This window comes from Excalfactoria chinensis, chromosome 9, assembly GCF_039878825.1.
Source record: "Excalfactoria chinensis isolate bCotChi1 chromosome 9, bCotChi1.hap2, whole genome shotgun sequence".
In the NCBI taxonomy this organism is placed as follows: domain Eukaryota; kingdom Metazoa; phylum Chordata; class Aves; order Galliformes; family Phasianidae; genus Excalfactoria; species Excalfactoria chinensis.
Genome location: NC_092833.1, coordinates 7,944,717 through 7,967,472, shown reverse-complemented (window position 1 = coordinate 7,967,472; position 22,756 = coordinate 7,944,717). Strand labels below are relative to the sequence as shown.

General features: G+C 40.5%; 1 protein-coding gene across 2 annotated transcripts; it reads left to right on the top strand.

Moving 5' to 3' along the window:
- Positions 1–5,805: 5,805 nt before the first annotated feature.
- On the top strand, positions 5,806–21,890 carry LOC140256119 (phospholipid scramblase family member 5-like). Of its 2 annotated transcripts, XM_072344404.1 has the most exons (12): positions 5,806–5,964; positions 7,387–7,521; positions 7,625–7,719; positions 10,614–11,199; positions 11,768–11,994; positions 13,857–14,008; positions 17,331–17,373; positions 18,094–18,314; positions 19,296–19,457; positions 20,298–20,459; positions 20,939–21,017; positions 21,104–21,890. In XM_072344404.1, exons 5-11 carry the CDS (start codon positions 11,982–11,984, stop codon positions 20,975–20,977), a joined length of 792 nt encoding a protein of 263 aa, XP_072200505.1. In that variant the 5' UTR covers positions 5,806–5,964; positions 7,387–7,521; positions 7,625–7,719; positions 10,614–11,199; positions 11,768–11,981; the 3' UTR covers positions 20,978–21,017; positions 21,104–21,890. The 2 variants fall into 2 exon arrangements, with proteins under 2 accessions (XP_072200505.1, XP_072200507.1); XM_072344406.1 differs by lacking the exons at positions 5,806–5,964; positions 7,387–7,521; positions 7,625–7,719; positions 10,614–11,199; positions 11,768–11,994 and adding an exon at positions 13,704–13,731.
- The last annotated feature ends 866 nt before the right edge of the window (positions 21,891–22,756 follow it).

Genomic DNA, 22,756 nt, shown 5'->3' with positions numbered 1-22,756 from the left:
CAGGAAAAGGAAAAGCAAAAGATAAAGAGCATTTTGGTCTCTGAAATGACCCAGCAGAGCTGTGAAGAGATTTCTGGCAATGAGCATCTGAGATACATAACATAAAAATCTACAATTATACTCTGGTTCAGAATAAACATATGGTGTATGTTAGAGCTGCCTTTTTAAGCACCTTGGACTTTGTCTTATTAACCTGCTAATTATTGTTTCTAATACACCTTTTATCTGTAAGTTTAAATGCTAGGATAAGCCTTTCTGTCTGCTGTTCTCTTGCACAAGTAAGAAGAGAAAGCATAGATGAGAGTGTTCCTTACTCAACTGTTGGAAAGGATTGTTTGGAGAAAGCACTGCGGTGGTGACCCTTTCTTTTTTCTTTTTGAGATTCTCTCTTTTTTTTTTTTTTTTTTCCCCTTCAAGCTAATTTTAACTTTAAAACATCTGTGATTATTTTCTTTTTAAATGAGATTGGGCTGTATGGGGAAGGAAGGTGGGGAAATAAAGCCCCAAGGCTGAGAGGTGGGGGTCCCTCCCACTGCAATAGCTGCTGATGGGGTCACTGATGGATGGATGGCAGCGCAAGCTGCCTCAGCCTCCCCGTGACAAACATGGAAGCAAAAGGGCAAGAGTACCCCTTTTCAAAACCTTGTTTTGTGCTTCCTCCATATTTAACAGCTTAATCTTGGGTTTACTGGTAGCAGTTCAGTCTAAGTGCATATTCCTTTTATGCTTTTGTTTCCTCTGTAGCATCAGCCTGTCTTGCAGATGTAATAATTTGAGTGTGGAAGAAAGAACTGAGTTGATTGCGGAGGATGCATGCTCCCTATCCGCAGTAAAATAAACTAGGAACCCATGGAAATGAGGCATACAGTTTAAAATGAATTGGGACGATCACAATAATGTGTTTGAATGTGTCTCCCAAAGTTCATTAACTTAACGTAATATACAGCAGCAAGAATGACACCTATGATTACTCCAATTCAGATGATAGTTCTGTACTTTTCCGTGATGCAAGTTAATGCTGTGAGAACAATGAAACACCTCATGAATGCCACCCAGCTGCACAAGAGGCAAAGCGAGTCTACCAGCTTGTCCTAAACAGCATTGGGAATGACAAGGATATGGGCTGTTGTTGGGTGCTGTTAGGGCACAGCAACACCAGGGTGACGCACCTGTGATAACATTGCTCAACAAGTTCTTAAAACACGCTTTGGAAAACATGAAAATATAAACTCTTAAATGGAAGTAAAAGAATAAAGCAAATAGAATTAAATATACCACTAAGAGAAGGCTGTAAGCAAGAGAGGAGTGCTTACCATCCTGCTCAAAGGAAGTGCAGGATTAAAGCTGTGCCCTGTTTTGAGCTTACTGCTTATTAATAAAGAGTGGATGGGAACTGAAGAGATGAAGAGACTGTATTGTGAGACACCGCAGAGCACTGTGTGTGTGATGTTCTTTCTGAAGCCGTAATAACCATTTGATTTCTGACCCTGAGGTGAATTTTGTATACTCATATGCATGAAGGAGGTGAAGGGATGTGCACTGAGATATGCCCTTCTTTCCAAACGGTGTTTTTAGAAGTGACATAATTGAGGTATAAATAAAATAACAAAGAAGCCTTTTTCATATATATGTGATTATTTCAAGCTACCAACAGTTGTCTTCACATTCACTGGTATTTTAGAGTCCTGAATTTTAAATGGCACAGCTCTCCTTTACCATTTCCTGGAAAATGCACTCAATAGACAATGCATCTTAACGGAAATCAGGTCTATAAGAAATGGTCCTTAGAACTTTGCTCGAGTTCCCTGCTTGTCTCCTGTTTGTCCTATGACATCTGTGATAATACAGTGCCCTAAAATGGGCACTTGGCAATAGGCGAGTCCGTATCCTTTCCCCAAAATTAGAGAGGGGATCTAGTGTATGGTGGTTGCTTAAAGTGTCTGCCATTATGTGGGATGCCGAGAGGCCAACCCCTGCTGTTTTCCATTCAGATAAATAGGAAACCTATGGATAAATTACCACCTGCAGCGCGTGATAGCGGACATTGTAAGCAGCTGTCACCATAGCTCTGTAATTATGCAAGTATTCTTCCAATATTATACAATTAGATGGCCCCATCTCTCTTTCTTTCTCTTGATAATGTTTTTGTAGGTGTCAAGAGCACTGAACTCCCTGCTTTTTCAATCACTTAAGCCTCAGTGCAATACAACCAGCACTTTGGTGATGTCCTTAGCTGGTATACCAGAGGTTAACTTTTGCTGCATTTTCAGTACTGCATTGCATTTTTGCATTGTAAAGCAGATGGATATAATTGAAATAACTGTCGAAGAAGTTGCACCTTACCTTTGTGAGAGATATTGGTCAGTGTTGTCTGATAGAAGCATGCAGCTGGCTTTATCCTTGTTCAGCAGAAACTTCTTGGAAGCATTTTTGGCTGGAGCAGGTTGTGGGAGATGGACCAAAGAGTATTGGTGCCTTCTTTGTGTGTTTGAAGGGCTTTGAGCTAAAAGGATGGGAGAAGTGGCTGGTACAGCACAAAGCTGCTTTTTCCAAAGTTACAAAAGAGTTCAGTTCTCAGCTGGGGGAACCATCTTATTAGCAAATGGTTAGTTTGTTCTTTGAAGTGGTACAGGAAAGCATGTTTTACTACCGAATGCTTCTGCCTTTCTCATCATCATCTCCAGTCTCTTTCCTTAGAATGCCAGTCTATAATTAACGATGAGCTTATGAATAATAAAAACATGCATTTTCCCAAAGTTTGTTACTAAAAATGGCAGCTACTTCTATTTTTCCCCCACCTCTGCTGCCATGTTTCAATCTCATGCTTTTGATTTTGTCCATTTCTTCTGTGTTGTGTTTCTGCAAGTCTTTATTTGAACAGGAAGGTGTAGAAATTTCTTGAGGCTGCACAGAGTATAGATTTCCATCCTCAAGGGGTGGTCTTGTTTCTGCAAGGGTCTAAATATTTACTGTTAAATCAATCTACAGATCTGCTGAATTTTTTCCCCTATGTCCTTTAACCTATGGGAAGTCTGTTACATTAAATGTGGATTTGTTCTTCAGTTGAAATCAGCCTTTTCTATTAGGCTGAAGTCTAAGATGATTTTAGATTCAGCACCAATGTTAGTAATTAGTACTGTGGGGTTTTTTTGTTTATTTATTTGTTTTTTGTTTTGTTTTGTTTTTTACCTAACTTTGGGCTATGTCCCAAAGAATATTTCATCTGAAAGCCTTCCTTCTTGCTGCCTTAAAGAAAATGCCCATAAACAAAAGTCGTGAGACAATTCTGAAATTGCCTTTAATTCTGCTGTTTACAAGAGTCCCAAAAACTTGTCTCTGTAGAAGGCATGCAAAGATTATTAAACCAGGCTCCTGAAGCAGCTGTGCCGATTAACACATTAATCCTCCCTGCACACTGACATGGCACCCGGCTGTGTGCTGTACAGCCAGCTCAAGTGCAGGTTCAGAAAGGTTGTACTGAAAGCACTGATGATACTGGGCTGTGCTCAATGCTGGTTTCACAGATGTGGGAGTAGAGAACTGGGATAGTGATGTTCCAGATCACTGCTCGTGTAGGAACAAATGTGTGTCCCTGCATAAAGCCATCCAGAAGTATGTCCTGCTGTGAGTCCCTGCATTTTCTGATGCTGGTGGGTGTTCACACCTGATGGTCACAGAGAACCAAAGGGATGATAGCAAGGAAACCAAAAGCAATGTGCCTGGAGGTTTGACGGGGCTTTGGGCAGCCTGATCCAGTGTGACAACCCTGTCCTCACTAGTGGTGTGGAACTGGATGGTCTTTAAGGTCCCCTTCAACACAAGGCTCTGTGATTCTATGTTGCAAGCTGCAGGTTCTCTTGCTTGTGCTGTTCAAAGGCACATATAGATCAGGGTCATCCTGCTCCTTCCCACCACTGAAGGTGCTGCTTTATTCAAAGCAATGGTGAGGGAATACTCTCATGCTGTGACACTGCATTTCTTATCTCTTTCCATGAGTTAGACTCTGGCTTGCTTTGTACATTCACTCAGCATTGTGTTTTAGGGGACACTCATTACAGATTGATCTATATATGTTAGAATATGTAAATGGTTCTTAATTAAGTTGCAAATAATAAGAAAGAGTGGATATCTTGTGTTTTGGGAGTCCTCCTATCTTAAAAAGCAGATTAAATAGAGTATAATTTCTGCATTTATTTACTGAGTTTGTGCAAATAAGTATAGGGCATCTAGAATGATGAATCTGATGATAACAGAGCATCATCCCAAACTGATAAATTAGAAGAAACCACGGTAACATAATGCCCCCTATGGTTTACAAAAGCAGTATGTACAACAACAGTAAGAGGAATGCTTCCCTACTTACTAAGCTGAATCAGAGTTCCTCAGCTGCAGAGGAAAAACAGCTGTCTAGATTTTCCTAATAAAGGGATCAAATGCTGCTAATTTAGGAGCTCTGATTCTCCTCCTCCTTTTTGGAGACTAAAAGCAGTCGAGATAAAAAAAAGTAAGTGGTGGCACAGCCAGCAGCATCCGGGCAATGCATTTAGGTAATGGACAGGAGGGCTGATGGAGGAAAGCTGAATGCCTGCCCCAGAGCGAGGGTGCTCTGTAATTGAGTAAATGGCCACTTGATGGCAACATTTTACCACGCATAACTAAAGCCAGCAGAATTTGACAGTAGAAACTATAAACCTGACAAAAAAATCAGCACCAAAATGTTTCCTCAAGACTCAGCTAAAAAAGCTCCAGATATTCATAGAGCACTTCTTTATAACAGCTTCTGCAAATAAGACCTTTTAACCCACCATATCTTGTACATGTCACAGCTATGTGGTTTGTAAGTGTTCCCTTCCTAGACATCCTCATTTAGCAAGTTAGTATTTCCTTCAGCAAGACAGCCCCTTCAAGCAGAAGTATGTATACTGTTAATCACTTTGCAGCTTCAGCAGTAAGTTATGCAGAATGTAACATCCAAGCACAGACGTTTTGTTTCGCTCTTAAATTAGCTATTTTCTATTCAGTTTTTTTCCTTCTTCCCTACATCCAGTATAACTGCAAGTCTTTCACTTGCTCTATCAGTTTCTTTAGGATTCTGTGGTCTCAACAAGAGAAAAAGCAATGTTGGATCTGAGTGAGGGAGCAGACCCATCAGACTTGCTGTGGTCTGCATGGCAAGATTTTCTGACCTGTGTGACAGCAGCCTGAGTGGGAGCTGTGACCATTGCAAACAGAACAAGGCAGCTTACCAAAGACTGGATTGGATGAAATGGCTCCTGCCCACCTCTGAGCTGTGGGGGAGAAAGAAAGTTGCTGATCCTTGTATGATGGTGAACCAGCAGCAAAGAAGGCACACTCATGGCTGCTATGGTAAGGCATGGACAAACATATACTGTTTGCTGTCATCAGGGGGATGAACTGCACGTTGTGAGTCAGTTATTCAAATAAGGCGGTGATGTGGATGCAAAGATGTGTCTCCTACATCCAACATTTTAGGTTTGTGTTGTATTGCCTTGTGTTTTCAGACTTGATAACACCTTTCCTCCGTTGCAGTAACTACTGGAAAAGTTTGTGGTTTTTCAGGTAACTGTCTTTGCAGCCTGGGCGGGAGAGTAAAATGCAGGAACAAAGTGAACTTGCTGCATTGGCATTTTGTTAAAATGAGAAACCTGATTTTGGTTTTCTGCTTTTAAGCTGGATCCCAGGTAGCAAACTGTATGGAGACTGATTTAGTAGATAGTGCATTTGGAACTCAAAAAAAAAAAAAAATAAAAAATAAAAAAAAAAAATCACTTCTTTGACAGATTATGGCACGAATCCCCTGTCTTCCACTCGGTGCCAGTGCATGCTGGAGTAAGAACTGCCTACTCTTCCTCCCTTCTCCTGCAACACCTGCTATCTATTGGACAAGGACTGACTCTGACTGAATTTACTGCTAAATTTGCCACAGCTAAGGTTAAACAAAAGGTAAGTTGTTATTTTGGCTACTCATCCACTGGTGTATGTACAGTCACTATTTAAATTCCAGAAAAAGTTACATTCGGAAGGCTTGTGAAAAATGAAACAGTTTTCCTCCCGGTGATGGCAGGGATCTCAAACGAGTTGTGCTGTCAATGGGAGCACAAGAGGTTATCCAGTTTTCCATAATCTATAAAGCTTCTTCAGAATCATGTCATTAGCTTTCCTGTGGTAGCACGCAGCAGAGCTAATAATGCAATTATGGTTCATGTAGTTAAACTATGCTATTGATATTTTTCTTTCCCAGGAGGGCCTTCATTTCTAGCAATTCTAATCATCTTCATTGTACAGCTGTATGGATTCCACGTTTCACTATGAGGGAAATAAAATTGCAAATAAATACCAATCTTTCCTAATGTCTTCATAAATGCCAGATTTAGTAACCATTAACCAAATGTTAGAGTCTATAAGATGTATAATTCTTTGTCTAAAAAAATATAGAAGAAACCACATTTATATCTTAGTCACCAGAGTAAACTGTTCTGCTGGAGTAAGTGAGAGCAGAATTTCATCCAGTACTTAATTATTCTCTTTTTTTTTTTTTTGCTGTTATGATTCATTACATTTTCTGGTTTTTGGTATCCTAACTTTTCCCCTGTCTATTGTATTTAAAATGCAAGTATTAGAATAAATTAGTATGATTACTGTATGAAAATGGCACATGTATTTAAATGGAAGGGAAAACATTGTTCCCATTCTTGGAATGGGTAGTGTAGATTTCTATACTTCGACCTGAGATACAAAATGTGTGAGAGCTGGCACTGAAATTCATTCACTTATTTATTTAATTTAGGAAATAAGTGATGCCATCTGTGCTAATGCCCACTAGGAGCAGAAGCCTCAAAGCTGTGAGCTTGGAACCCTCACTCAAAACTACAGCAAGTATTGAGGATGTTCATTGCCCCTATGGTGTCAGTCTTCCATGGTTAAGACTGTCACAGGAAAAGAAAACATTAATGACAAACTTCTGAAAGACCTTCCCTATTTACTTGAGGCAAATTTTGTTTCTATTAACTATTAGGCTTCTTCTGAATAAACCATCAAAGTCATTGCAAAGTCTTTAGACAAGGCAAGCACCAGAAGAATTTGTGATTGCTGGAACAGAGAGGATCTGGGCAGTAACAGCTGCTGGCACTGCTAGTCAAGGTCCTGTGCAATTTTCCTTATTTTTCAGTTGCTGAACTTTGCTACAAATTCTATTAATGGTGCCTTTTTATCTTATATAGCAAATATTATAACTTCTGTTCTTCAGTAAAGTGGGGAAAATGTTCAGCCTGTCAGTTTGAAACCTATCTAAACAAAATGCTACTCAGATATACCGACTGGACAAGTTGTGCATAACTTCCTGCTGGCCTCTCTTGCTCTATTTAGTAACAGGTCATGGAATCAGTAAGATCACCTAGCCCAACCATCAGCCCAACACCACCGTGTCTGCTAACAACGCCCCTCAGTGCCATAGTGCTAGGTGAAAGAAACAGGATGTATGGGACAAACAGTTCTGAAATGGTGAGTATCCATTTCATCTGTGCAGAATTTTTTCTTACTTTGCTAACCTAAACCTTTGGCAGTTAGCTAATATTGTCTTCTCCCTTCTTGTTTCATGTAATAGAAATCTGAAAAGAGCTTCACAGTTATCTAAAGTACAGATTTGTCACTTCTGGCAACTGGAGAACAAATGGGAAAATTTGCTCTGATTTTCCACAGGTGAGTGAACTGTGATACAGAAAGACAGGAACATAAAACAGTTTAGGGTGAAAAAGATTCAGCTCTCCAAATCTAAATCTGATTTGAGCAGAAGAGTGGGTTAGCATGCATATGAAAGTGTGATCTGAGCAGTAGCATGGCAGCTTGGTGACCACTGAATGGCCCAGGTAACTTGAGGTGTAAAACAGAAGTTTGTGTCCCTAGAATTGTGTTTGGCACAGTGAGGCTAATGGGTAAGTGCTGTTTTGTGAGTTTGTTGAAAGAACTAAAGAAGGATTTTTTTAAATCCATGACTTTTTAGTTTTAATAGTAGGTAATAGTATTAGAAATAAAAATAGCTGTTGTCCCACAAGAAATATTTTCTTTGGTAAGCAAGCCGCTGTCATCCCTTCAATAGGCAGGGCCTATTGAAGAAAAGCAATGAATATAAAATCCAGAGGTTTTCACATTTCACATATGAGCAATAGTTTTGTTGTAGCATCTGGTAAAAAATATAAATGTTGCTACTAAATGTAGAAGAAAAATTGAGGGAGATCCTTAATTCCTTTTATTTTTTTACAGTATGAAAATCTCTATTAGAAATAAGTTCATCTGACACCTATTATTCTTTCAGTATTCTAATTAATGGAGCAGGATCGTGGGTTTATTAATTAAAATAAGATACCTCAGGGAAACTGAAATTAATTTTGATGTCCTGATAGAGTTACTGTTACGTCATTCAGTTTTGTGGATATCTCTTCCCTTTCTCTTCTTCTCTGTTCCCTCCTAAAGTGAAAAAGAAACACATTTGGCTTAGTTTGAATTTGGAATTAGAATGTTGAATGGTGACTTTCTGAAGATACAGCGAAGGTAATCTTAGAATGTATCATTTTAATTTTATTGATAATTTTACAATAAGCTGCACCCCTTGTGAGTCCCAGGTCTGTGCACCTAATGAACACTGAGCGTGCTCTAAAGGAGTTTGGTACAAGGTACCTTCAAGTCTTCCACACTACTCCTTCACTGACTTACTTTTGCTTAAATCACATCGGTCTGCTTAAATAAACCAACATCTTCATGGTCACGTTTCCTTAACCATGTTTAATGGGATTCAAACTGAAATATTTGGGTCTGGTGTTGAGCTCAGTCTTTTCCATATATTGGGTCAATATATGGGTATGGAAGCTACTTGTCAAGTTTCCAGTTGGTTGCTGTATTTGCTAGCATTTAGGTTTGGTGACTTGGACTCTGATCCATATCAGCATGTGCTGGGGGTAGCATTAAAATTTCTAATATGCATTTTCCAGTGCAGAATGTAATACTGTATAAAAATCTGCAAGTTGGAGCTAATTGCACAGTTTCGTCTGATTCTTGCACTCACACGGCATTTCTTCTTGTGCTAAAGGGTAATCTAAGAAAGGGATGAAAGGCCACATAATTTCCTATAAAAGTAGAAAATGACAATGTTAAGCATTAAAGCTGATGACGATAGGTATTTTAGTGAAAGGAAACTTCAAATGGAAATTGGCATTAGTTATCCCTTTTCCTAGCAGCCAGGAAGCTCTGGAATTGCTCATGAGGTACAGAGTGAACTGATGAGAGCAGGCCAGCACCCTGCAGTCTGCTGCTGGATGGCACAGCATGTCCTGACCTCCAGAAACAAACAGCTTTTTCTTATACTTTAAACTTTGCTGCTGTCTCCCGTTTTTCTCCTGGCACTTTGGCCTGGAATGTGTTGCAGGACGTACACCCAGAAGAAGGGAGCAGGCTCTGTTCCTGTTATTTAGTCTCCATGCAGTAGAGCAAATGTAGGCCGTGACCCCCAGCATCTTCAGTGTGGGGCAATGAGGCTGAGCTCATTGTCCTGGCAGAAATTGGGTGCTGCCATTCAGCTTGTGGAATTCCTTAACAGTCAGCTAGTATTCGTTGCATTAGTTGTCCCTTCCATGCTTGTAGTTTTTCCCTATGTGTTTTTAAATAGCACCAAAGGATGGCTGCATTTACGGATAAATATGATTAAGTCTTCTGTTCCTTCAGTCCTAAGTGATGCTGTCTTTAATCACAGCTGGAGTGGATTTTGACCAATATGTGGGTACTTAATAAAAAAATAAATAAACTGAGATTAAATAAAATAATTTTAATTGTAAAAACTTATCTCAATGCAAGGCTCATTTTCAGATCCTGCAGAAATCAATTGATACAATCTACTAAAATGATTGTTTCAGTCTAAAACAATAAGGTAGGAAGGGGGCATTGTGAAAGATATGGAAATCTATGAGAGAAATGGAAAAAAAAACAACATAGAAAATGTACATCAAGCCAAGTTTTATGTCTTCCTATTACCCACTTACTGCAATTTTGTGAATAATGCCAGGAAATGAGTTCTTTGGGGCAGAACCACTCCAGGGAAATGTTTATTTCATGAGCAGTGGAACACTGAAGCTTGGCTCCTTCCCACATCTGGACCTTCCCCTGCTACCACAGTGCTCCTGGAAGGAGCCCACACATGTCCACCAGCTCCACTCTCCTTCCCACTGTCCTCCTGCCCGCTGCCCAGGTTGGGGATCCTGCTGCAGGCACAGTGTGGGTGTGGGGATGGACCAGAGTGCTGTTTGTGGCTCTCAGAAAATGCTTTGTAAACATTTGAAACCTTTTCCTTCAGTATATATCTCTTAGTATGTGTTTTTTGTTTTGTATTGGGCACATTTCTCTTATTGCCCTCCTCTTGCTTTACACGTTGACAAAAGTACTGGAATGTTTTTGGAGTGGTTTTCTGAGATGCAAAGCAAACTTTTTTCCTCATTAAGGGTGGGTGACTGTCGTACCTGAGCTGCCTTTTGAAGTTTGTCATCCACCACTGTCAAAGTTAGGTTTATCATATTTACCTGGTGCTTTCTTCTCCCTTTCTTCTTCAGGGAGTTTGTTGGAGCTTTGTGCCTGCTCCCCGGTTAGATCTTCCACTCTGAAGAAGCACATCTTTGACAAGGAGAAAGAAGCAAAAACTTTCAGTCATTCCTAATCTTTATTTCCAGTGATGGGAAACTTCTTCCCAATCTGAAAGGATTTGATCAGTGCAGAGTTGTTCAGCAACCACATTGTCTGTGAGTAGGGCTGCACTGCTCGGTGGCTTCTCAGTGCCCAATGACAAGCTCTCATGCAGTTTTGCACAGTCAAATTTTCACATGTTCTACTGTGGGCTTTGCATTTACTAATATACTCAGTACAAATTGTGTTCCTTCTTGCGTGTATTCTTTCAGAGATCTGTATCTCCCTGATCTGCACTCTCCAGAGATAAATCTGCTCAGTGTGCTTCTGCGGGCTGCTCCAAAGTGGAAGGACCTGCAGGCAGCAGAGCAGAAATGCTCCCCAACACCTTGCCCTGCTCCTCCGTGCGCTCTGCTTAGGCTCTGCCATTTTGCAGCCATGCATCATATCTGTCTGCGGCTCACATGTGCATGATCTCCATGGCGACTTGGGCACTCGAGGTAGAAATATGAGCTGGTAAGTCAAGGTTACCCTCCCTCCTCCTGCTTTGCTCTCGGTGCAATGCGGGTAATTGTGCGTTACGTGTTGGCATGGACGGTGCTTGCCCGCAGCAGGACACAGGCAGCCCATTTCACTTCTCATGTCCATTCAAGCACTTCTCAGTGACCAGCAGTGGAGCCCAAGGGGTGTGGAGGGGTTGCATGGGGCAGCTTTCGGGGGTGATGTTCTGAGGAGGGAAGACTGAATCCCACAGGGAAGTGCAGGGAAAGAGCCCACACAGCTCATCCTCTTTCAAGCATGAAATGTGTTGAGTGGATGCCAGCAGTGGGGAGATGCAGGTAATCACCTCCTCTGTCCTTGCAGGGTACCTGCAGAAATGGAAACATAAATATTGAATTATAAAGGCAGAATTTGTATAGTCACAGAATACATACATACATTATAAAGTGGAGTTTGAGGTTTAATGTGTTCTGTTTCCCAGTGGGTACATCGAAGTTTTGCCTCTTTGTATGCACAAAACACTTCTTCCTCTTTCCATTGGTGCAAATGACTTGAAATGAATAATGTTTTTCTTGTTTGTTAGCATCATCTCCCCCTGTTGTCCATCGACATAAAATGCAGTGTTCTGGAACATGAGAAAGGCGATACGTTTCCTCCAGTTCTTTGTAAGCTGATATGAAGTAGACAGACACCTTCTGAAGTTTTGCGCATGCTGTGCTCTTTTTTTTCTTTGCTGCAACAAGAAAAGCCTTTTCTTTTAACCTGGCTTCCTTTGAAGAAGTAACTCAGGAAGCTTCATGGCCTCTCAAGGTAAGTGCATCTATAGTCTGTATTTTTAGATCGTGTTTACAGAAAACTACAGTCTCGTACATTTCCAGCAATCAGCAGTCTGATGAAATGAGAGTTTCAGGCTAAAACCACAGCAGCCAAAGCACGGTTATTTGGGCTTCTTTTAATTTTTCAGTATTCAAGAGGCTCCTAAGGAGACTAAAATCTATACTGGAGTGTTATTTGAATAAAGTGCATTACAAAACGTTTGTATCTGCATTCAGTCAGGAAATGGTGCTTGTATCTTTGTGCTTAAACCTGTCAGTATGGGAAGGGCACGTTCTGATCCAAGATTCACACAGATTTCGCACTTCTTTCCTATTCCACTCTGAAAATATGAAAATGCTTTTCACTTCCAAAACTGGCTAGAGTCATGCAGGAAAAATAAATATCTGAAGAATAAATGAAAGTAACCAGATTACTTCTTTTTGAGTTCATTTCTGTCACATATTGTCTTTGAGCTGCAGCACTTGGCTGTTCAGGGCTGTAGATAAACACGGGAGTATGCTGCTCTCACAAGCCATCAACCTTCATTTTTTTTTCCATGCAGTCAAATCCTAAAGCTAAGCAGAAGGACACAAATCTGCTTTTTCTTAGCACGAATGCAACCCCACAGGGATAGCCCTGGTGTGATGTACGGAGGCAGATGCTGGCCCAGGGAGCTCCAGCAATGTAATGCTTACTCCTTTATTCCCCCACCAAATACTTCAGACATTCAGTATTTACAGCACCAGAAGTTATGTAGCAGGAAACAGATTTTAGAGCATTGTTGTACTCTTGGAATATACATTTTTCCCTTAGGGGAAAAGTATACATTTTGCTTATATTTAGCCATATAAAAAGAGATCTGCTTCTGTATATTTTAATGCATAGTAATTAACAAGAGCAACAAAATAGTCAAGTTCTGTAATATAGTTTTTATAATGAAGGAACTTGGTAATATGCTTCTGTTAGGAACCAGTACCTCTGCAGATTGCTCACTGCATCTTGTCATAACTTTTAAGTTCTCCCACACTGTAAATGAAGTAGGAAGCAGCCATGAAAATAGACAAAGACTCAAAGTAGCTTAGGATGTCATCAATATTTAATGCATTTACTGTTTGATTTTTGTATAGCTTAAAATTTGACAGGTAGAACTGCAATTTGTTGTCTTTTTCCTTTTTATTAACACTAACACTAACACTCGGCCACTTCATGGCATTTCATGTAACAACAAGAGTTATAGCAGTAACAGAACCCTGTGAGGTAAAATGATGCAGAAGAGCATATAAAATATTTATCCACCAGTTATACATTTTTAAAAGCCAGATACAAATTCAAAGGGGTTTCTTCTTCCTCCCGTGGTCTCTGACTTTGAAGGAAAGCAGTGGCTGCAAAGGCAAATTAAGATCAAAATATGATTAAACGATGAATCAGCCACAGTGGGTTCAAATAAAGCTAAAGGACCTCAATTAAACCCACAACTGCAAAAGGCAGCTTCAGACCTAAACCCAAAATTCCTTCTGGAGCTCAGACCATGCTATGCCTGAATACTGTCACAAAGGAGATAAAAATGGTTTGGTGGCTGTTTGCTGCCAAGGTGTAGGGGCTCTGTTAATGTGAGGACTTGCCATAGATGTGCTGAGAGCTGCAGCTGGCACATGCTGCAAGAGCAGAGCCAGTGTTACTGCAGCGGTGGGAAGGTGCTGGCACTGAGACCAGCTGCAGCAGACAGCCAAGGTGCATCCAAGCTCAGACGCTGGTATAGGCACAGGCAGAATGTGACGCTGGTGTCTCAATTCTGCCGGCTGCTGTTTGGCCCTGATCATTACTATTATTTTTTTTTCTTCTTTTTTTCCCTGCAGAATCTCAAGGGCAAACAAACCCAGTCTTTAAGGACTACCTCCCTGGTTCTTTGGATCTGCCAGAGCAGGACAAGCCTACTGAGCCTGCAGGTCCATGGAAGCAAGCCTCAGACATGCATAACTTGCCACCAGGGCTGGAGTACCTGAACCAGGTCCAGAATCTTTCCCAATGCTAGAACTGTTCTGTTTCATCATGGACTCCTTTAATATTCAGGGGGTGGGAGTGTTTGGGGTTTTTTCTTGTGGAGGGGGGGAACTGGATATGGAGAGATTTTCTGATGTTTGACATTTACAATGAGATAAGGAATGTACAAATTATAAGCTCTTCCTTCATTGCTGCTATTCATTTCTGCAGAAATCCATTTGCTGTTCATGCAGCTCTCCTTGCCCTCAGACATGATTTTCTTCTTTTTAGGACTTTTTCTAGGTCATACTATGACACCTCTCATTGTCCCCCCAGTTTCCTTCCAACTCCTTAAGGGAAACCACTGCCAAACCCTGGCTGACCTCAGAACTCATCTGGTTGACTAAAACCAGCAGTGTGTGAGGGAATCACACTCCTCTCCCCGAGGAACATGGAGGTCTTTGGGGCAAATTCCTCATGCCCACAAGCTGAGAGGGAGAAGCAAGTTCTCAAGGAGATGACCAAGAGAAAGCCTGAGCAGCTGCAAACTTGGACCTCTGTTTTGGGATTCAAGGCAGAAAAGAGGCAGTGCCCAAAAAGTGCATTGCAGGGAAGGGGGAGCTGAGCAACTATGAGGCAGTGATTCTGATGCATCACTTGAGGGCTGTAGTTAAAAGATGCTTTTCTCTGGTTTTGTATAGAGGCAGAAATTGAATGCAATTTCTATTTGGAACCTAGGACAGTTAACAAAGCTGAGAGACCCTTCAGAAACCATCTTTCATGTGAAGTTATGATTTTCATTTCATGGAGCCCGTGCACAAAATGATATGTGTTGTCAATTACAGGAGCATTTGTTCACAGACTGTGGAGCTACATTTTTTAGTTGAAAAGTGATTGTGGTCGTCAATACTTGGCAGGTTACATATTCAGCTTTCTGCATGAATACGAATTACACCTTAACTTTATCTGTACAATGTGGGGAAGCAAATTCTGCTACTCCATTTTATGAAAGTTTTACATCTGACATAAAGTCCTCATTCTCAGCTCAATAACCATGTGTCTGTGCTGCAGCCCTTACTAATTATTCTCAGTTTGCTCTTGAGGTGACTCCTGTGAGGCTGCATTTGTGAGGGGAAGGCATCAGCCTGGCCCGCAGTGTCTCCTTTTCTGGCCAGAGAAAAGTCCTGGGAACCCACCATCTGTATTAGAACTTTCAGGCAGAACCACTCATACAGGTGACGGAAGGTATTTCTGGATGAACTGGAGATTTTTGATGGAGCATACCATGTATGCTTCTGGTTGTGTGTGTGTTATGGGTGCGGGTTCCCAACTGGAGCAGGCACAGAGAATTACCATCTAAAGGACACAGGGAATAGAAAACCTGCTTTAAAACAAGACTGCAAATTTTTCATTTTTAGATTAAAAAAATGCTATCAGAGCAGAAACTCTGACAGCTGTCACCCCTGGAGGAGAAAACAACCTGAGGGGAAAAAAAAAGGCATTTAATTTAGAGAATGATTTCAACAGAAGAAGGATTGTATCGAAAGTGGTTGTGAATAAATAGAAGATAACAAATAGAAATGAGGTTCTGGGATTATCTCCAGCAGGAGCAGGGAAGATAGATGGATAGATTTATTTGAGAAAGTTGAATATATTTCTTAATAAGGCCATAACATGCTTGCCTCTGAAAGCAGGATCCAGCCCCAGTGAATCTCATAGAGATCCCCACAGCCTTATGCTAAGCAGGAGCTCAAGGGCACAGCGTGTAGCACTGGATGAGAGGAACAGAAAACATCTGTCACTATGCAAATGCACACTGAAGTCATTTGGGCCGAGGAGTGATGTGTTTGGCTCTTTGAGGTGCTTCAGAGCCTGGTGATAAACTGCCTTTGCCCTGCTGAACCGAGACCTTGATTTCTGTAATCATCTCAAAAGTGACACTCTAAATAATTTTCTACAAAAATGGGTTACCCAAAAAATGTGATTACCCTCCAGATTATAGTTGTAGTTCTGGGAATTGTGTGGAGTCCATCACAAGAGTGGGGAACCTTTACCCAGAGCAGGAATAGATGGGGAAGAGACCGAAGAATTTTCCAAGCAGCTCAACGTTGTGTTGTTGTCCAGGCTTTACCAGTTTTGTAAGAAGCTTCTTAGTTTAGATTTGGTCAGAATTATGAGCTGTAAATGTAGTGCCCACAAAACTAAATGCTAAGATGTAGTTTTGCATAAGAAATTTTAGCACATTCCAGCTGGAGAGGACTGAGACCCATGAAAAGCAAAGGGCTTTCTGTGCTTTCAAATCCAAGCACAGAATTCCTTTAATCCACAAATGCCTCAATGAAAGATGCATCAGAATGGCTGCTTTGCAGCAACAAGGCAAAACAAGCAAGCCTAACAAATGGTGCTGCCTGTTGGCTAAACACTGCCTATGCTTTGTTCACAACAAACTGGTACGCAGTGCAAAATCACTCAAAGTTTTTAGCAGTTCAGTCTCATTATTTTTCCATCCTCCGTGGAAGCCGGTGTGGGGGAAAGAAATCCATATTAAAATCAATACTAAAATATTAAAATAGCCCTGCCATCTTTAACCTGTTTATTCATTTTTCATCAGCAGAGCTGTGCTAACTTCCCATGAGCTCCAAGGCTTCTCATATCTCATGAAATCTAAATGACAAACAGCAAAGCTTCTTGGGAGAAGATTTTTAAGTCCAAATATTTTTTATTATTTCAATTACTGGCATGCACATTTCAGAGATTAATGAAAGGGATCTGGAAGTTTCTCTATTACCAGCTTTTCTTTACTGTCTGAACTAGCTGCAGGAGATGGCTGGAACTGATAAATAGCTGCAACTGTTTGAATGTGTAGCAGGCAAGATTTGTCAATTGTGAAATATACATACGCTGGAGAGCTGTGACGTGCTGGTCTCAGATGTCTGTTGTGAGCTTTCTGTCTTCAGCTGTGAGTGATGGCAAAATTCATTGTCAGGCGTCTGATGCCCATCTGGAATTTAAGGAGAAGAAACCAGCAAAGCCTAAATTGTCACATAAAACATGCATTGAAAAGTCACATAACACTGGGAGGTAGGCTGAAATTAAGGTTTCTCAATACTTATGATTATTTTCCAAAGCAGAGCATGTTGGAGGGACTATAAGCACAGAAAAGCTGGGTGTCATGGCCATCTTTTCTCCTGCATTTGTAACCAACTGACAGGTGAGGATGGTTTCCAGCAGAGAGAGTTTCTCTGGGGAACTCAGGAAGGAAAGGAATGCAAATAGACTGGTGATCACCAGCAGCCCCAGACCTTCCCATACTCACCAGCTTATATTTTTGTTCTTTGTTTTTGGAACAGCTTGACCGGATCATTATTCATCAGCAGGTGGAGCTCCTTGAAGGTATGGTGTAACTCTTGTTGTGCTCTAACACTGCTGGTACACAGCTGTCTCTAAAGGGCTTCCAAACCCAGCTTCATGCTGACCTTCCATCAGGCCTCTGATGTGGTGTCAGTGTGGTGAGATGAAGAGAGGAAAGCTACAGTGCCCCAGACCTAAAATCCTTCCCTCAAAGTTACTAAAGATTTAATTTGACCATGGATTGGAAAGATGATTATTGTCTTAAACAATGATGAACGTGCTGCAAGTGAATAAAGTAAGGAAAGTCTGAAAGCATTATAGTTTCATTTACATGGTTCCTCAAAATTTCAGTTTCATGTTCAACAAGTTAAATACTTTAAAAATGTATTCCTCACATGTATTTCTCCTCTTTGAGAAGTTTTGTCCTGATTCTTGGGCACCTCTCTGAGTGAACGTTGTGTCACTGAAGTGGTATAGCCTTGTATCACTATTTTTCACAGAGTACAAAGTAAGAAAAGCCAAAACCAAAACTCAGCATATGAATTCTGTTTTGTGACATTATTATTTCATGATTATCATACATTTCCTTTATGTCACCATTTAAAAGTGATTTTTAAACAGTCTCTGTTCACAGATTTTATAGTATATGCAACAAAGAAGACAGGGGCTGTAATGCAGAGCAGAATTCAATGAGTCTTGGCAGAGGCGATCTCTAATCTAACCTTATGCTAAGGCAACTTCCAACTTGTTTTGCTTTATTAGCCATACTTGGCACAGAGACCTGCAGCAAATATGAGATAAAAAACCATTTGGGACAAAGAGTTTACTTTGCAGTGGAAGAAAATGGTTGCTTCGATCGTAACTTGTGTTCACCTATAAGGTCTTTCACCATAAGGATTGCTGATAACTCTGGCCGAGAGGTGATTACAGTGAACAGACCCTTGAGATGCAACAGCTGCTGGTTCCCTTGCTTCCTGCAAGAGGTGAGTGTTGCCTAATTGCATTTTGTTCGAGCATCTCACTGCATGTGCTCTGCATTAATTAAGCTTTGCATGACCTCAGTGAGGATGGCAGGAAGGAATTCCTAGACTGAGCTGCATGGAGGCAGCTTCTCTTCTTGCCTTGGCACTTGATGAGGCAACACCTCAAGTGAAAAAAGAATGTGAAGGCCTTCATTTAGAAGCAATTATTGATAAACAAGGCCCTTTTAGAAGTAACATTCCCAGCATGCATCTCATGGGCATCCAAAATAGAGCCCTACATCAGACAACACAGATCTCCTTCCATTTAGGTACGGCCCTGAACCACTGCTCACCCTGCTCAGGCCGACATCATTTAGTGCTGTGAGTGTGCATCACTAACTGCAAACACAGAGTGGGAAGGAGGGACTTTTCCTGGGGCTGGCAGTGCAGGCTGTGCTGGGAAGCAGCTCTCTGGGGAAGCTGGTGTATTGTGTCAGGGCTCCACCTCTTCAAGGCCATAGAAAATTGCAATAATCAGCTGCTTTGAGTGAAAAATGCAGATCTTATCAAGAATGTAATCTTTTCTCCTGATTTTTGAATTGTCATTCATAGGTATTATTTAAGGAAACTTTTTATAGGGAGACTTTCTACCTACTTTCTCAGTTCTGCATCCAGATTTTCAGAGGAGAGATTCCTGGGTAGCACAGTTACTGCATAAAATAGCCTATGGGATACTCACACATTAGAGGGTTTTTCTTGTTTTTCACCACAGTATAACTTTTATCAAATCCTTACATTTGATGTTAGGTGATAGTGGAGCCTTTGAGCACTGTATTTCAATGCACCATTAAACAGCCGTTAGATGTCCAGTTCGTGGTTTGGTAAAATTATATATAACTGCATGAAATAAATATTTTGTAATTATACAAATGACAAAGTATTATGGAAAAATTTGCCAATATAAAATTAGTTTATATGATTTTTTTCTGTTTTGTTTGCTAGTTAGAAGTTCAGTCCCCACCAGGTACAGTAGCTGGTTACGTTGTACAGAACTGGGACCCATTTCTGCCTAAGTTCACGATAAAGAATGAAAGTAAAGAAGATGTACTAAAAATAATTGGCCCATATGCAACTTGTGGCTGTTTTGAAGATGTTGACTTTGAGGTATGTTACTTATGAGTGTTAAGAATTCTACAGTTTTGCTAATTCTCAATCAAAAATCCTGACATTCTGCTCTTAATAATGTTATGTACATTACAATAATTTGGGAACAGAGTCACAACCACGTGCACTGGAGTTCCTGACTTCTACATGCAGATTCCTGCGGATATCTTCTGGATGGAACTGACAATTCTGCATCCATTTATCTTCATTTGTCAGGGGGAAAACAGAAGTAATTTGGAGGAGCCTTTTCGATATTTAGGGTATGAGAGAGAATGAGACTATTGAAGAAACCATGAACAGTTCTCTGATGTAAACAAAGCTTTTCCTCTTAGTTACATAATCATACGAGAACTTCTGTGTTTCTAGCCACATCAGACTGCTTCAGTAGGTAATGTTCCTAATTTTGTTACTGTGTGAGGAGTGGGGAGGTGGCTGTGTAATCAAGAGCATATTCATCAGTTGTAGGAGACACTGGACCACAGCAGTGCTGCTGCTGTGACTTGGAGCATATCTGAAACTGAAGACAGGGGAAAAAGAAAAAACCTTGTGAAAGAAGAGTGGTGTAAACTTTCATAATTGCTTCCCCCCGCTTTTCTGTCAGCTCTGAAGATTCTGACATCTCCAAATTTGCAAGAGAGACCCTTTCTTGTGTGCCTTTCCTAAAGGCAAATCTGACACTTGTAGAGCATTCCAATGACAAGAAGAAAAGAACAGCCTGACAACTATAGAGTACTCTGCATGTCAGGACAGTTATTATTTCTGTGGAGATATAATCAGTGAGTACTTGATTTATTTACACCTAGGCTTATTCCTGTTTTGTTTTGTTTTGTATTGGTGCAGGTAAAAGCTCTCAATGAAATGTCAACGATTGGCAAAATTTCCAAGTACTGGTCTGGATTTGTAAACAACGTCTTTACCAACACTGCTAACTTTGGGATCCAGGTCCCAGTAGATCTTGATGTGAAAATCAAGGCAGTGATGATTGGTGCCTGCTTTCTCATTGTAAGTATGAAACATCAAGAGGTCCCAAGAGCTGGACAGACAGGGACCAAAGAGGTCCTTGCTGTTGGCTGGGACTCTACAAAGGCACACATGCAATGAAAAGTCAAACCATTGCCTAAAAGAGATCTTGTGCTGCTCTTGACAACACTAACATGTTAATATTAGTATACAATGGTTTCAACAGTCCAGAATTTGTACATCACAATATATAAATAAAAGGACAAAACTATTTAAATTATTCACTGGTCTAAAATACCAGCAACCTATATATTTTGGATTTATTAGGTTAAAAGCATAACTCATGTTACTGAAGATTTTTGGATTTTCCTCTGGCATTCTTATTGCTCAGTGGCAGAATAATAGAAAATGATTGACTAATCTAATTATTTTATGTAACAAAAGCCTTACAAGCATGATTTCTGATATTAATTGTTGCATTTTTGTACCTTTGTTACCATTCACTATTTGTTTACTTGTAGGACTTAATGTTCTTTGAAAACTCTCTGGATGGCTTATAACAAGATGACAGAAACAATAAAATATGCAGAATGTGTTTCAGTAAGTAAAAATGAACATAAATTGATCTTCTTGCTTTGAAGACTTATATGTTAGATACTTCCTAATTCTTTTTCATTTTCTTCCAGAAATCTCTTGAGCTTTGGACATGATTTTGAACTGCACAAATCCTTGTTCCTTATAGGAAAAGAAAGGGAGTTAATGATGTTGTTTATTAAAATATGTGTCTTGTAAATAATAATTTCCCACTTACATTTTACATGCGTTGCAGCTAAACATATACTTTTCCCACAGAGCACTGTTCCAAAGGAACAGTGCTATTCTCTTCTTTCTCTTTTGATCTTCCTGCATGGGAAATCATGAAAGATTAGACGAAGGCTTGCAGCGTCACTGATGAAAGTCTCTGTTTAAAGAACCCTTTGATGCTCTGTGAGTGCTGGTACCAGTTACTAACCACATGAGGGTGTGTTGTGGGGGATTTGGTTTTGCTTTTTCATAATTTTAGAAGTCATTTTCTGATTTGTTATTTAATTAATAGTAACAAACTGAGTTTGAAAGCAACAAATATAAAGACATCACCCAATGGGAAGTTCAAGATGGTATCTATTTCAGCGAGTTGAAAGAAGGGAAGTGATGTTTGCTCGCAATTTATTTAATGGGGAATATTTATTTAATGAGCTGTGGTGAGAAATTAGGCTTCCAACAGTAGATGGGGGAACTTAAACACCATTCAGAAAATCTGGACTTTTGCTGCCTGCATTGAAGGCAGGAATTGTGGTTTGAAAGAAAGTCCCCTATGTGTACACGAATCACTTAACTTTTGAACTATCTAATGTGTTGAACGTATCTAATCTGTGCTTCTATTCACTCAAGAATTTCATTAAAAGGTTTTTTGGTTTTTGTTTTTCTCTTTGTAATATCTGGTGGTTGATAACTTTTCAGTCAGCCTTGCCTGAGGCCATTCGAGAGCAAACACCTCCTTGGGACACAATTATCTTTTCTCTTTGGCAAGCTCAGGTATTCTCTATGGTGAGACTGTGTTATAGGAGTTTTCTCTTTTTCAGATAAGTTTTACGTAACTGCTGACTCCTACAGTCACAGTATTTAATAATACTGCTTCTAAGCATTCATGCCAACACAGACTTTTAGGGACAACCTGAGGATTAGACCAGGCCAGCACAGATTCATAAAAGGCAGGTCCTGCTTCACCAACTTGATCTCCTCCTTTGATCAGGTGACCCACCTGGTAGATAAGGGAAAGAGTTTTGATGTATTCTACCCAGACTTCAGCAAAGCCTTTGACACTGTTTCCCATGGCATTCTCCTGCAGGAGCTGGCAGCCCATGGCCTGGACAGGTGTACTCTTCTCTGGGTAAAAAACTGGCTGTACAGCCAGGCCCAGAAAGTGGTGATGAATGGTGTTAAATTCAGCTGTTCCCCAGGAGTCAGTATTGGGGCCAGCCCTGTTTAATGTCCTTACTGATTATCTGGATGAGGGGCTTGAATATATCCTCAGTAAATTTGCAGATGACACTAAGCTGGGGGGAAGTGTTCATTTGCCCAAGGGTAGGAAGACCCTACAGAGGGAGCTGGGTAGGCTGGTTTGATGAACTGAGGCCAGCTTTCATTATATTCCTACAAGACATAAAAACATTTTGTTGCAAAGTATTTGCTGTACGAACTTATTTACACCTCTCTTAATAACTGAAACGAGTTCTTCAAGAAACAGAGAAGTACCATAAAATACAAGTGGAACAGTTTCCAAGGGGAGCACCTTACAG

Bases quoted from the DNA above. Each gene is read 5' to 3' on its own strand.
- LOC140256119 (XM_072344404.1), top strand. The intron at 14,009-17,330 runs GTCCAGAATCTT...TTTTTGGAACAG, and splicing joins GGCTGGAGTACCTGAACCAG to CTTGACCGGATCATTATTCA. The intron at 18,315-19,295 runs GTGAGTGTTGCC...TTTGTTTGCTAG, and splicing joins TCCCTTGCTTCCTGCAAGAG to TTAGAAGTTCAGTCCCCACC.